The sequence below is a fragment of the Thyridium curvatum genome (genome assembly GCF_004353045.1).
Source record: "Thyridium curvatum strain D216 chromosome Unknown NODE_93_length_152514_cov_68.488027, whole genome shotgun sequence".
NCBI classification, from domain to species: domain Eukaryota; kingdom Fungi; phylum Ascomycota; class Sordariomycetes; order Thyridiales; family Thyridiaceae; genus Thyridium; species Thyridium curvatum.
The window spans coordinates 61084-75856 of record NW_022156848.1 but is presented as its reverse complement, the minus strand read 5'-3'; the positions used below and the strand labels follow the sequence as shown (position 1 = coordinate 75856).

The window sequence follows — 14773 nt, the reverse complement described above, 5'->3', positions numbered from 1 at the left end:
TGCTCCCAACATGTAAGGCTCATGTTTACCTGCACATCTCAAGTAAACAAGTGCTTTTCCGGGCCTCGCATCACAATCCCGACGGCCTTGAAGCCGAGGGAGCCCATCGCCAGCAAACACCGAGTGCTGAAGCCTTATATGGGCCAGTCCCGGAGCAGCAAGCTTGGACTAGGTCCTTCTTCAGTCATCGTGTTTACATGTCATCATGCACACTGCTGCCACTTCGGCTTCGGCGTGCCTCAGCCTGACTTGGATTTATCCCCCCTTCTCAGCGCTGACCATGACTGACAGGTGGCGCACCCCTTGTCACTTCTCTCTGCAATCACTAGCTCGCGGCGGACTGGATTGTGCAGAGGCCCTCCAGGCGGACAAGCATACGGCAGCCCTCGAGGGCTCGACGGTTGTAGGTGTCGAAGCTACCTAACTCGAACCAATCATCTTATACGATTGGCACCGGGCGGGCGGGGAAGTCCACCCGTGGACCGACTCGTTTTCTCGTCGGCGCAGGGGACGGATCCGCGTCTCCAAATGAAGCACACTTCACGATTCCCAGACCGATGTGGAGCTTGAAACACCCGAGGATCCAAGTAGCGGTTGAGTGCTTTACAAGGTATCGTATCTATGGCCGCCCTAGATACCGCGCACCTGTTCTCCAACGACTGACGTGCCACTCCCACTCTGGTTAGGCGCGCTGAAGTCGGACCTGATTCTGGTGAATTTAGGGGGATTCTCTAGGCATGTCTTCAGGCCATTCATGCACTAGAGATGCAGAGTGTGTGCAGAAAACACCACCCGTGGACCAAGGTCGCGCAAAGTACAGCGCCCTTATGCGACGCGCATCCGCCCGGCTCCCACCCGACTTCAGTAAGTGAATGGGATGTACGTGCCGACCGATGTCCTGGCTGAGACCAGCCAAGATCAATTGCACAAGATACATATTTCCTGGTTCGAGGGATGCAAAGGTCATATTTTCGGTACTTCTGTAAGCGTTTCGTGTGGCGTCATCAGTGGAAATCGCGGTGCAGACAGTCAGAGACAGAATCGTGCAAGTAGTTCATCGTGATGATCTTGATTTCATGCTCTGAGTACGTACGAGCATGCATGATGCCCGGAGATCAAGGGCCAAGCCCGTTCTGAGTAAGGTATCCTACATTCGACATCATCCCCTGCTGGTTCCGGAAGAAGATCGCCGCCCATATTCTGCCAGCATCGGCAATGATCCCTCAGACAAGGTCCGCCTGCACGTTGTCCTCGCCGATATTGGTCGCAATCATGACCGAAATGCCCTCTAGAATGGCCGACTACGGCGTGACAAAAAGTACGCCTTGCATGTCGGGACCGGTCTTCGGATCGAGAACCGATAGACCAGTCCTGGCTCTTGGCGGCAACTCGTCCTTCTCAACATAGTATGTTCGTCCAAACCCACGCCCTCGACTTTCGGCCGCTTCAAACCACCCCAGTGCATCACCTTGATGCCGGCGTCGTGGTCTAGGACGGGGCAGCCTGAGTTGCCGTGACGCGCAAACACGCCCGGTTCCTCGCAGCTGGTCACAATGTCCTCGATGGAACGAAAGAACTCGCCGCTACCGTCCTGCTTCTCCATGCTCACGTCGGCCGATAGCGAGCCGTAGTGACCCATCGTTGTGCCGGTGGCCCGGCCGACCTTAAGCACCATGTCCTTGGGCTTGGCATACTCGTCGAGAAACTCAAGCTCATCGGCCTCCTCGAGTATCTTGCGCGACGGCAACTGAAACTGAGTAAAGTCATATTAGCAATGCAAGTCAATATGTCCAGTTTGGAGCGTTGTGGAGGTGGGCTGACATTGGTCGGTTGAGAGCCAGTTCCGGGGGCGAGGTACCGGCTCGGACCACGAATTTCGATAAGTGCGATGTCCATGCCATATCCAGAAGCATGTTGCTGTGTCGATCCCGAGGAGTAGACCACCTCGCCTAGTCGGCGCCTGAACGTGTATGTAAACGGTTGAGGGATTGCATATTCTGGGCATCGGCGGGTGCCGTATTCGTGTAAGAGCCACCGTGACCGTGGCCTGGCTTGGGGGATAGAGCCACCAGCCAGAGGTTGTTGTCGCCAGCACTAAGGCTCTCTGCCTGAGGGTTAGGGCCGGGCGCATGGTGGTGGGCAATGTCGAATCTGCAATTCCCTACATGTCAGATACTTGTGGAAGGAGTCTTCTCGAGACAGGCTGGGGCCAAGGGGGCATGCTTTACCTGAGACAACATGGTGGCAGGTGACGGCAACAACCTGATCATGACCAGGTTGGGATCCGATCTAGGGAACCCGACATGGAGGCAGTGGCGAGACTCGGCCAATGTTGGGCAGGCCATCGACATATGTCTCCTCAAAGCTGAGAAGAGAGAGAAAAGGGGATCCAGTTAGTCTCGACTGTATGTTTGCGTTTCGTTCTTGGTGTCGGCTCGAGGAAAACCGCCAGCTTACCTCTACAAAGCAGCCAGGACTTGAGTCGCACCTTGGTCGCAACGTGCAGCAGACATCGAGCCGGGGTAAACTGTGCTGACGAGGGCTGGGTAGCCACAGGTCTCGGACGCATTCTCCTTGGGGTCGTTTCCCGCACCAAGAAGGCCTCGTACTTGGGGGGAGAGAGGCATAGCGGAGCGATCATGGCCCAACGGTCGTTCTGGAGGATGTCGCTGCGGGTATGATCGCGGAGTGAGACGCCGGTGGTGGTCGCAGACGCTGGCGATGTGATCGTCGGGCAAGACGGGGCTCACGACGGCTCGCGTGCCAGGGCCGTAAACGAATAGATGGGACTCCATCGTGGTTGGGTTCGCGACTTCGAGGCCAGATGTGGCTGTGGCGCTGGTTGGTGCAGCAGCTGGCTCTGCAGCAGGGAAGAAGAGGGTGGTTGTGTTCTGAACTCAAAAGCGCCAGCACAAGGAAGGTGATGAACACGCTTTTCCCCTTTTGGGGCAGGCTTTGTGAGATGCTAGAATGGGTCCTTGAATGGTGTTTTGGAAATCAACGGGCAGTTACTCCTCCACCAACTGTCTGTCTGATCTTTGTTTTGGTTGCAAGAAGCATCCAGCCTTTGCTGATTTGAATTTTCATTGTTAGGGCTTTTGTCATTGTATTCACCGCCGTATCTTTAATGATGCCACCTTTCAGAGTTTTGCCAAACGCGCAAACGACAACAATGAGGCGGCACACTTCCCCATTTCTGCTCATCTGTTATTTTCCAGGATGGAACATCTGGAGCCAAAACAACAGCACTTGCCACGTCCAACGCGAAAGAGGCACAATCAATGCAACACAATACTGCCACCTGGGCGGGCCGTGGGCTTCGAGTTTTGGTCCGCAACACCGTCCCCCCCGTTGACCAGCATCAACAGCATTACCAGGATGGCCTCTTTGAATCCCGCCCCGTTTGTATGTCGCTGCGGCTCTGTCTTGCACGGTAAGGTCAAGTACAAGCACTTCAAAGCACCCCACACCTGTTGCCTGACATGCAAGAAGATTTTCAATTCCAGTGACTAGAAGAAAAACGAGAAGAATACCGAGCCGATTCACGAATCGCAACAACTCGTCATAGAGGGCGTCGGTCGGCGAACGCGAACGCGAACCTGCCGGTATCGGGGCTGCGCATACACATCCGACTCTCAGATGACACGGCACGAGAAGCGAGCGAAGAACTTCTCGTACAGCTGCGGCGAAACAGTGAGCAGCACGCAAGCCATATACATGCACAAGGATTCTGGTCATTCCCTTACTCTGATATCTGCCGTGGGCACGCCTCCTGAGCCGGCAGGGGAGGACGGCGCGGTTGTTGATGCTATCGATCATCGCGACGGTTCCGGCAGTGATCGCGGTCCTACCCGCGAGGTCGACGACAAGCGCCACAATGATCAACCCGCAGCATCGCAACACCACCAATATACCGCCGTTTCGGGCATGGACGGTGCACTGATGCCAAAATCGACTGCGTCATCGCCTCGTACAAGGCCGTCGCCCAGCAAACACTCGACCAAAGCTGAGCCCTCTTTACCAACCTCCTGAACAGGACTCGCGCCTCCTTTGACAATGACCACGACGAGGGCGAATACGACGAGGAGAATGATTTCCATGGTAGTCGCCTGGCCTCCATTCTCAAAATACTTCAACGGTCCACCACGGGCACACCGCTCTCCCTCGCCCACCACGACATCCTCGACGGCAGCCGAGGCACGAGTGGACCAAGGCGCCTGACAAGTCCCTCCTCTGCTCCATGGCCCAGGCCCGCCGATATCTCGAGCGCGGCCACCCGCCCAAGATCCCTATACTGGTGCCCCCGGACTTGAACCCACACCGCAGCGAGGACCGGTGGACGCTGGAGGGCTTCCTGAGCGTGATACGGACAAGGGGGTCTATCGACGTCCCTGTCGTGGATAAGAGAGACGACTCGCGCCATGACGAGGGTTACTTTCTGCACCCGCGGCGCATGGACGCCCGCGGGGCGGTGGAGCGGTTCGAGGGCCCCGACGCCGAGCCGATAAACATGATCAACATCAACGGCCTGATCAAGGACAACCCCGTCCCGCCGTGCCTGCAAGACCTCAAGGACTACGCCGTCATCCAGCGCGTGCAGGCCGACAACGGCAAGCTCGAGGGGGGCGGGGCCCCGCTCATGGCGCGCGATCTCACCGACTCGTTGCGCTTCCACCTGCTGGCCCACCACAACGTATTCCACCTTCCTCACATCGACCGCCACGGCGTGATCACCTCCGTCTTTACCGACACAGGCAACAAGCTCTGGCCGCTCTGGCCCGGCCAGGAAGACGACAGACTAAAGGACTGGGCGGCGCAGATGTCGTCGTCATCGTCGTCTCCAAGCGAGGTCCCTCGGGGCCCTGTGGTGGCGCTGCACCTGCCACCGGGCTCCCTGCTCGTGCAGCCGGCTGGCACGATCAACGCTCCCGTGACTCGCGGCAAGACGGTCATGACGGGGACGATGCACCTGCAAGCCAGGGCCGTCGAGGCGAGCTTGCGACAGACGGTGCTCCAGGTGAAGAATCCGTCCGCGACGAACAAGCCGATGGCGGCCGAGTATCGACCCAGGATGAGGCAGATTGTTGGACCTTTTAATGAATGAGCGGGATCATGGGGGCGACAACATCCTGAAAGAGTGCGAAGTTCTCTTGAAAGTGAGTCCCTTTGTCCCATCTCCTTTCGACTTGCGGAAATGAGGGCATTTTACACCTGTCTTTCCTTGACATACAGTAGTTAGAAAGCAGTTGTCACTATTACAGAGACTGCGGGAGAAAGTGTCCCTACAAGAATCGCAAATACATGGAAGATAGGATGGCAGGCGATGGCAGGTGTCATAGCGGCGAGGCCTGCAAGACCAGTAGACAGAAGAAGGGAAGAGATTAGCTGGTCTACAGTGGCTGTAAGACGTTTTCCGGATTGAATACAAGTCTGAATCTGCAGGCAGGAGATATTGGGAGAGAATAGTAGAGGAAGAGGAAACAAGAAGAAGGCAGGGAGGGAGTAGTCCTTTATGGTTCCACCAGTGTCGAGCGGTCTGTCGGCAGCTCTCCATTTGGTGAGTCACCACCACCCAACATGGTGCAACACGGCAACGTATCGTTTGTAACCCTGATGAGAGGCGGAATGTAAATCGAATCAAGACGGGCACAGATAAATAGCCTCGTGTATACCTGCAAAAGTAAACTACCGAGTCCATGCCGGAGTGATGCCACTCGTAATAGTCTTTGGTCCATTCCCCCCAGTAGGAGTGGTACCTGGAGACTACCTCCCTGTGTTTCATGGTGACAGTAAATCCCCAGGCCTGCAACAACAAACACCCGGCGTTTTTATCCTGCGGCGACTGTATCAAGCGGGTAATTGGGCATTCCAGCAACTGGCTCATTGAGAATCATGACTGATGACAAAGTTTAATACATCCCCCTCCATAATGAAAGATTTTGCTGTTCTTGATTGTTATCGGAGCGAGTAACTCTACTACCTCGGATTTTACCAGCTTGAGGAAGATGGAGCCGTGGGAAGCAGCCGAACTTGTTGCACATCCAGGAATGTTTATTGAGCATCATTCCATACCAACAACACGTTCTTGGTTTGAAATCTGAACTGACATGCACGCATTCGCCTATCTCTCGAGTAGTTTGAGAGTATTGTGATCTTGAATAGCCGCTATATGCCGGGCTGCCATCGCTGCTGCTCGTTCTTTAGTCTGCATCAACGTCCCTGTCATGGCCCAGAAGAAGCCATGCAATTGATGTCGTCTGTAATCATCCCAAATCTGATCGATCGAGAGTTGAGGACCGCCGGCTTTGTGCAGTGAGGGGAGGTAGTACTTTTCGAGCAGGTGTCGCTCAGAAGACCGGCGATCCTCCACTGTCAGCGAGCCCGCGACAAAGTATGCTACATCGTGCATGCTAGAGCCGGAGAAAACGGCCTGGAAATCCAGAAAACCCAGCTCTCCGCCAGGCGCAAAGAAAAGGTTGCCAGGATGAGGGTCACCGTGGACGATGCAACGTAGTTTGGGGTCTGCAGTGGACCACATCTGCCTGAAGGCAGCAAACATGCGAGTCCTATCGAGCATGTCTGCGGGCACCTGCGAGCGAACAGCCTCTTCTGAGAAGTGCTGCTCCCAATACTGCTTGGAGAACATGGCACCGGCCACTTCTTGGATGGGATTCGCCGAGGTCATCCATGGATATTTGCCCACTGGACAGCCCCAGGTGAGGCCATGCAAAGACGCCAGCTGCTGTAACCCGCTCCCGACATGCTGTACCGACAGCGGAATGGTACATTCTCCGAATGTGCAACCTGTAGCAGTCAGGTTCTCCAGAACAACCAGTCCTTGGTTCTGCCTGACGTTGGTTGCTGCGTACCAGACGCGTGGGAGGCGCATCTGGAGTTTGGGCGACGTCGCCACATGTGCGAGAAACTCAGCTTCTCGGCGGTAAGCCAACCCTAAAGCGAGGTCACGCAAGTCGTGGCTGAATCCGCCCTTGAGGCAGACCGTCTGGGGGGCATCCTTTGGTCGCCTGCTGCCGTAGTCGATGCTGATCAAGACTTTGGTCGCGGTTCCCGGGAGGACGAGGTCGACCTTTATGCTGTCGACCTTGATCCCGATTGCTCTTCCGATCCACTCGGCACTGATGTCGTCGAGGACCATGGGCATGTCTTCTGGATCATTGATGGCTAGATTGGGCTGGCTGACATTTGAAGCGAGAAAACCCATCGTGCACTATTCGCAATCGCGACAGCTGGTCTATGGATCTTATCTGGCGCTCGTTATTGGGAAGGATTCCTTGTTCTTTATGTTCCTGGCCTTTTTCGGGAACTTTGCTCTCATAACTCGCATGAAGAGTGGCAACTGGCTTTCATTGGAGCCATCGGCCCGAATCTCGGGTTGAAAGCAAACTCCGGCATGGGCATAAATATTGCGGGGGATCACCAGACCCAACCCGCCCTGGTAAATGAAATCTACATGACTGCGCTACTGAAGACCCAAGACACACTGCTCAATTCTCATTTTCAGATAGCAAGAGACACTATTCCCCAATCTCTGCTGTATAAAAAAGGCATCACACCATGGCTGTTCCTATGGACTATACCTCATCCACTGTCGTTCGGTCCTATGAGATCGTCTCCTTGCTGTTGCTCGTGCTCGGTATTCTATACGTGTGGCAGAGCCGAAACCCTGTCTATACAGGCATCTACTTGGCTTCTTCCATCGGTGGCGGTGTCATGGAATGGATCTTCGACAGCAAGTGGTACTTCAGATTGACCATCGACTACAAATTCGTCCCGGCATGGGAAATGGCTGGCGAGGTCGCACCTGTTGCTATGGTGCTGTTCTATGCTTTCTTCTTTGGCATTCCTTTGGTTATCTTGATAGACCATAAGGCTACTTTGGAGCGAAGCTTGGGGAAACTCGGTACACACCTCTTTGTGATTGCGCTTGGAACCTTCGGGACTCCTGCCTTTGAATGTCTCAACACCTCCGTCACTCACATATACAAGTACCACCAGCGGGAGGATTATCTGTTTTATGGAATGCCATACTCCAATTTCTGGTTTGGTGCATTAATGGTCAGAGATCCCCTCCGCCCTCCCGCTGCTTTCGCATCGCGATGAAGTGCAAGAAGCTAATGATCGCGGACGAATAGATGTATCTGCCATATTTGGCCCTCGAGGAAGCTGGCGTCTTGATTGGGCTAATTCCTCGAACCAGCTTGACAACCATGCGACAGAAATTGCTTGCAGTCGGTATTGGGTTTTCAGCCGTCATCTCGGCGTTTTTCCTAGCTGCCACCATCAATGGAATCTGGTATGTTATGGCGGGAGATATTTGGACTCCAACGACGCGAGATTTCTAGAGTAAACACAACTGGCTCCGTACCACTTGAGAGACAGGGAACTGGTGACCACTCATCTACAAGTCCACCATCCAGGCCTCTGTTATCGTATTCACAATTCAGTGTTCTTAGCAACCCTTAAATATTACAAGGAAGATGCTGAAGCTCAAAAAAGAACTTGCGAGTAAAGAACGGTGTTTGCGACCTTGAAAGGAGATTGAGTTGACATTGTCGTCTTTGCGTCATGAAATGTACTTTATCTAGCTAATTTATATAACTAAGGATTGGCAACTCTTGGGCGTAGTATGGAGACTCGACAATTTCTGGGTCAACATATTGTCGCACCATCGCTCTGCGTGTCAAAACTCCATTTCTTGGGCGGTGTTCATTGCAAGGCTCTTCATTGGGTCAATCGAAACCGAGACAGAGTACTTGCGTTTGTAATATTCATTTGTTATGCTGGGAAAGCCTCTTGTTATCTACGACAGGATCTTTTACCCCCCGCGCCCTTCAATATAGATCCACGTACCCGTTACCTTCTGCAACCGCCTTGATACTGGAATCGATCTCGAAAGGGCTTCCTTCGTGGAGAACAAAACCGGTTTCATCTCCTTGCATTTCCAGTCCGAGAAGCTGATATATGTTCTGGCTGATCAATTTCATAGCAGCCCGCTCGCCAACCCGGCCACCGCTGTTCTTGTGCACAACACCAGCGAGTAGCCCTAGGTCACGAAGAACCCAGTCTTCTTCCAGGCCTATGACTGTCATGACCCCTGAATCGATCAATATATCGATGCCAGTTCCGTTTGTAAGTGGCGCTCCTGTTAAGGCTCGCCGCTGATCCCATGTGCTACCAAAAGCAAATGCTGGGGAGAGGACAACTCCGACGCGTGCTGAGGCAAGTTCTCGAGCAACCAAATGAGCTTCGGCTCCTCCCACTATGACCAGACGTAGCTTTGCTTCGTTCTCCGTCTTCTTGATCGAGGACATGGCGTCGTCAATGTCTACCTTGACCCTCAACACAGCACTGATCATGTCGGCACTGTGTGCGGTGAGACAGAGTGTCATGTTACCCTGGACAACACGACGCAAGAAGCTCTTTTCCGAGAACTGATCTGTGATTACGGTCTCCCCGCCTGCTGCAAGCTCTGCAACCGCGGCTAGCAGCTTATGACGCAGTGTCCCAACCGTGGCAGACAGAGAGGGTGAAGAGGCTGTTCCTCTGCCACCCTTGACAGATAGATCCAGAGTGTAGTGAACGGCGGCATCCGGAGCAAAGATAGCATTAGGCTGTAAGGCTGTGTCTGCGCTTGACTTGAACCCAACACTTGTGCCGTGGTGGGTATTTATGCCCGCAAACTTGGGTGCTGAGATGGCACGAGTGACCCCGTACTGGCTGGCAATGCGGAGCTTCTCAGTACCCAGAGCCAAGCCGTCTATCCCGCGACTAAAGCTGTCACGATCATCCCCATTGTCTGTGTCTGATTCTGACTCAATGGCATTCAAGCCTAAGGTCGAGCCAAAGGCTGTGTAGGGTGGAGTCAAATATCCATCCTTCAGATGGACTCTCTCGGTGAGTCTCGAGCGAGACATCTCGCGGACTTCAGCCTCACATTGCCCAACACAGATGATCTTACCCTTGGACACTATCACCTTGAGCTTCTCATCTTTGGTTGCAGAGTCATCGGTGGACTCTGACAACAGGTTCCTAGAGATGCCGGTAAAGATCACCACGCCATCAATAGACTTGGACTTGTCCCTGATGACGGAAAGGCCACCCTTAGGTGTACCAATGTTGCCGAGGGGCTTGTTAAGCTCGACTGGACTTTCATACTGGGCGGCTCCGTCGATCCACACCTGGACCGGTGTTGCTCCAACACTCAGAGGGTCGCTGTCCCACACGACGATATCCGCGTCGAAGCCGGATATCACCTTACCTAACCTCTGGCCCAGTCCTAATCTTTCTGCTGGTGCGCTGGTGACTGAAGCCAAGGCAGCGTGATATGGCAGTCCATACCTGTAAGCTTTTGCCGCCTCAAACACAACATGCTGGGCATTCAGAACTGGGTTATCGCTCACGTATATCGTCGTGAGGTTATGATCGTGGAGATGCTTCCCAGCAAACTCGGATCCGATATATGACTCTGCTTTGTACCACATATTGTCTGCGAACAGGGCTGATGCAGGTGGATCACGTCCCCAGGCGCGCTTCAAGATCTGCTGTACTGTCAGCATGTGTTCCCAGGTCTGCTTCACCGAGAACACCAACCTCCGGTACCAAGTATGTTTGGTGTGCGTGATGGAAGGCCTTGACAGGGAATTTGAACTCGTTGGTATGATCAACAAAGGCCTCCAAGTCCGGTATGGTATAGCAGTGGACGTGTACATGGACCTGTCCTCGCAGGACGCCAATGAGAGCTTCCCATTCGATCTTGTAAGGAAGATACGAACGAACGCTGTTCAGGTCTACCGATGCAGCTTGGCACCAGTCATCCTGTTCACGGCGAAGCTTGCTCGCTCGTTCGAAAGCATGTCGAAACTCCCAGCTTTCGCCGAGCCGGCTGAGAGGCCCACGTTCTCCGACCTTGCCATGGACGTGTTTAGCATTTTCACCACATCCCATTTTCATGTAGCGCCAGGTCCTGCCGGGGTCGGCGAGGAGATCCCGCAGACTTGTCTCGTTCCGACCATCGGCACGCCCGACAGCGTGCTTGATGACGAAAGCCTCGCCCCCAATGTTGTTGCTAGATCCTGGCAGTATCAGTGAGGTCGTCACCCCGCCTGACTTGATGACTTGTAACTGGCGGTCCATGGGCTGAATACCGTCCAGAGACCGCACATAAGGTGTGATATCCGCTGATAGTTCACTCACATCCTCGTTGCCCCTGAGCGTCGGTAGCGAATGCACACCGGCATGGCTGTGCATGTCAATGATGCCCGCCGTCAAGGGTCGGCCTCGCGCGTCGTAGATAAGCACATCTCGAGGTAGAGAGGAGAGCTGTATGTCTTCTGCCACGGATTTAATCAAACCGCCTTCGAGAAACACGTCGCTGGCGATCCACGAGTAGCCCTTTCCAGCCCAGGCCTCCTCAGAGGAAGTGCCTTCCGCCGGCTCGCCAGTCCAGACAGTCGCGTTCCGGATCAGAGTCGGCCTCTGGCCTTCCACATAGCGGGCACTGCGGTCCCGGCCAGAGCCTGTCGGATCCGTCGGCGTGGTGTGAAGCTTCGTGCATGTTGCCAAGTCGTGACGTAATCGCTCGATTGAGAGGCCGTGAGCTGTCAGATCTGGGTGTTGTGGGTGCCCTGAAGAGTGAATCTGTCGCCACTGTGCATACGCGATGAACGCAAGACACGCCAAGCCAACTCGGCGTAAGCCTCGAGAGCGGCGAAGCGACGCTCGTCGTCGACCCCAGGATGAAGTTGGCTGTCCGATACCGGCGCAGGGGCCCGCCGGGGCCTTTTGGGTGTCCATCATTCCGGTCCACGAAGCAATAGGAATGCGGTCTCGACAATGTTTCTTAAGGGTGGGGGATATGAAGGCTTTTGGTGCAGTGATTACATCAAGCAGCGAACTGAACCATTGGTCAACTAGAGGCACTGGGTGCGTTACCTTGCATGTCGGAATGGAAGCCTAACTAGCATTGCGTCACAGCAGAGTGAACACTGACCGGGTAAATTGCCATCCACAGAATGAGAGAAGCGGCGGCGAATCCGCGTTTTGCGCTGTTGCCGTCAATGAATTGGGTCTTTCATGCTGGCTTTCTGCCGCTGCAAGTCGAGCAGGTCCTAAGACGACGACGGCTTGGCATTGAAACAAGGCAATAAAACAAGGCGAGATCTCTTGGCGAGTGTCACCACCCCCCACGTGTGCGGGGTCTCAGAAGAGGCCAAACCACGCCGGCAGTTCGGATGGTGGCGCAAGCTAGAAGCTCTCGATTCGCGGATCATTTCGCCGAAGGGGCCCTGTCCATGCTATGCCCCTTGCTTACTGACGACAACCCATGTTCCTTGCCAGCAGGAGGGGGGGCGCTAGTCATATCTCATGTTGACGACAGAATGTTTATGTCTTGCATGTACTTGCTTGAGCTTCATGTATTGAGGCAGTTATCTCTCTTGGCAGACTACGGTAGTCAACGATTGGAGATCCCAAGCTGCAGCCAAGCTCTCGAACGAGTAACGATTGTCAGCAATATTGGCCTTCTCCCATATTGGCCCCAATACATCAGTGAGCCTCAATTGGCTCCTCCTGAGGCGCTCCCGCCAGGGGGGTGTAGTCGTCCTCCACCTTCATGCCGCCGAACAGCATCGAGGGCGGGGCGAGGGCCTGGATCTCGGGAAGGGCCTTGAACACGTAGAACTTCTCGTCGTGCCACTGGCCGGCCGTGATGTTGCGACCCTCGCTGTCCTTGAACATGGTCTCGTTGTCGGCGCGCAGGAAGTACGCGATCGAGTAACGGTGCTCCTCGGCCTTGAAGGGCACGACGCGGTGGATGCAGGACATGAACGTGTGGCCGCTGGCGAAGCGCAGCGAATCACCGACGTTGACGATAGCACAACCCTCCTTGGGCTCCACAAAGCCGAACTCGCGGGTTCCTGGCGGGCGGATCTGCAGCCCCCACTGCTCGGCGAAAAGGAGGGTCAGGGAGCTGATGTCTGTGTGCTTCTGGTGGCCGATGTTCTTGCTCGTCTTGGGGTCCGACGGGACGTAGTGCATCATGGCCAGAGTGCTGGTCGACGGGCGCTCGTTGCGGTGGTTGTGCTCGAAGCGGTCGGTGCCTGTGAGGCCCATGGCGTTGGAAAGAGCACTGAGCAGAGCCTTGGTGACGATGTTGGATCCCGAGATGGCATTCTCCAGGATCTTCATGTCGGTGCTGTTCTTTAGCACGTCGGGAATGTGCGGCTTGCCCTTCTGGATCTCGTCTCGGGAAACCTAAGACGCGTTAGTGGGTATCTCGTATATGCAGCGGACGAGTTAGTGGATCAGTACCTTAACCATCTCGTAACCGTCCTTAGTGTTGGGCAGAACGCCGGTGCGCGATCCCAATCCTTCGTAGCTATTGGTGTTAGTTAGTGATGCTAATATCAATAGACTGAACACGTGCACATACCCGAGATGCGGGTGTACCAGTCCGAATTGGTTCTTGGCCTCCAGGGGAGCATCAAAGAAGCGGTACATGAGATCCAGGGTCTCCTTCTGGTCGTCGAGGAAGCGACGGCCATCCAGTCCGTTCAGGTCGAGATAGAAGAAGCCCTCTCTCTGGCAGCAACGAAGCAGCCTATCGACTTCTTCCTCCTCGGCGGAGAGGATCTTGCCAAAGTCGATGGTGTCCATAGGATAGACCGGGACGGGTGTTCCGTACCAGTCAACGGTCTTGAGCTGCTCAACTGAACCCATGGTGATTTGTCTTGCGTGTTTTACTTCTCGATGGCGAGGACTTTGGAATGGAGATTCTGTAATCTTGAGAACTTGGCTCTCTCCCGTTTTCTCTAGGATTGGGGGGCTTCTTTATATACATCCCATTATCTGCTAGTCCTTCAAATGAGCTGTGGCCTTCCCCGCACCATTGTTCCATGCCTTTATCCGTATCCTCCTTTAACACGCAAGATGTCCATTCATTTTTGAGTTTATACGACACGACCTCTTGGCATGTGATCCCTTCTACAACACGCGCCCATGCATGTTGCCTATGCAAATATGCGGCACCCCGCATTCGGTAAATCATCTCATTGATCAGGGCCCTCTACGTGCGGGTATGAGACATATGCAATACTCCCCAAAGACTGAGCCAGCCAGTCTGCTATTGCCAATAGCGGCAATTGCTCACCACACGCGTTGGCAGGATGAGTGGAGAGAGATAGGCCAAGTTACAATCCCAGAGCTCCATAAGGCTCCTAGTCTACCACACCTTTCCCCACTCGGGCAGGTCCCTAGACAGGCGGGCGCCCCCAGTACAGATTGTCGATCTTGTGCCTATCATCACTCTTGGTGTGGGTATGCACTATGCACCAGACGTGGCTGTAGATTGCTTGTTCATGCTGAAGGACGTGTTGATGAAAAGCTGCTCTGGTAAAGTCTTTATTCCAAGAAGATGTAGATGATGACCGAACGAAACCGTGCTCGTCCAGAGGATAGTATAAGACGTTGGATCCGTTTAAGTCACCACAGATTAGGCTGAAGCTCTTGCAATAACACCGTAGGTCACGCCTCGCGTTGATGTGACATTGGTGGCAAGGAGTGTGGGTATGCCAAGTAGTCTCGTCGACAAGCCTCCGACACTCCGTTGTACCAGAGGCGTGCCATCTTCGCGTAGCCAATGTCGTTCGGATGTGTTCCGTCTGCCAGATCCTCTAGCTGTGGCCCGTCGTCGGGACTGTGCATGTCCACCAACAGTATTTTCTGTCCCTTGTTTTGCCTCTTGATTGCCAGGTCG

General features: G+C 54.4%; 7 protein-coding genes across 7 annotated transcripts; 3 read left to right on the top strand and 4 right to left on the bottom strand.

The window, feature by feature from the left end:
• Positions 1-1223: 1223 nt before the first annotated feature.
• E0L32_010894 (uncharacterized protein) lies at positions 1224-3087 on the bottom strand (the record flags this gene model as incomplete). The annotated part of the gene is made up of 5 exons (XM_031133563.1): positions 1224-1301; positions 1427-1753; positions 1822-1960; positions 2464-2891; positions 3013-3087. The coding sequence occupies 5 exons, from the start codon at positions 3085-3087 to the stop codon at positions 1224-1226; spliced, it is 1047 nt and encodes a 348-aa protein (XP_030988902.1).
• Positions 3088-3639: 552 nt separating this feature from the next.
• On the top strand, positions 3640-4032 carry E0L32_010893 (uncharacterized protein; the record flags this gene model as incomplete). The annotated part of the gene is made up of 1 exon (XM_031133561.1): positions 3640-4032. The coding sequence occupies one exon, from the start codon at positions 3640-3642 to the stop codon at positions 4030-4032; it is 393 nt and encodes a 130-aa protein (XP_030988901.1).
• Positions 4033-4240: 208 nt separating this feature from the next.
• On the top strand, positions 4241-5104 carry E0L32_010892 (uncharacterized protein; the record flags this gene model as incomplete). Its single annotated transcript, XM_031133560.1, has 1 exon — positions 4241-5104. One exon carries the CDS (start codon positions 4241-4243, stop codon positions 5102-5104), a length of 864 nt encoding a protein of 287 aa, XP_030988900.1.
• A 1017-nt stretch (positions 5105-6121) lies between these two features.
• On the bottom strand, positions 6122-7222 carry E0L32_010891 (uncharacterized protein; the record flags this gene model as incomplete). Its single annotated transcript, XM_031133559.1, has 1 exon — positions 6122-7222. The coding sequence occupies one exon, from the start codon at positions 7220-7222 to the stop codon at positions 6122-6124; it is 1101 nt and encodes a 366-aa protein (XP_030988899.1).
• A 353-nt stretch (positions 7223-7575) lies between these two features.
• E0L32_010890 (uncharacterized protein) lies at positions 7576-8121 on the top strand (the record flags this gene model as incomplete). Its single annotated transcript, XM_031133558.1, has 1 exon — positions 7576-8121. The coding sequence occupies one exon, from the start codon at positions 7576-7578 to the stop codon at positions 8119-8121; it is 546 nt and encodes a 181-aa protein (XP_030988898.1).
• A 731-nt stretch (positions 8122-8852) lies between these two features.
• E0L32_010889 (uncharacterized protein) lies at positions 8853-11814 on the bottom strand (the record flags this gene model as incomplete). Its single annotated transcript, XM_031133557.1, has 2 exons — positions 8853-10562; positions 10612-11814. The coding sequence occupies 2 exons, from the start codon at positions 11812-11814 to the stop codon at positions 8853-8855; spliced, it is 2913 nt and encodes a 970-aa protein (XP_030988897.1).
• A 750-nt stretch (positions 11815-12564) lies between these two features.
• Positions 12565-13737, bottom strand: E0L32_010888 (uncharacterized protein; the record flags this gene model as incomplete). The annotated part of the gene is made up of 3 exons (XM_031133556.1): positions 12565-13272; positions 13330-13396; positions 13451-13737. 3 exons carry the CDS (start codon positions 13735-13737, stop codon positions 12565-12567), a joined length of 1062 nt encoding a protein of 353 aa, XP_030988896.1.
• Between the last annotated feature and the right edge of the window lie 1036 nt (positions 13738-14773).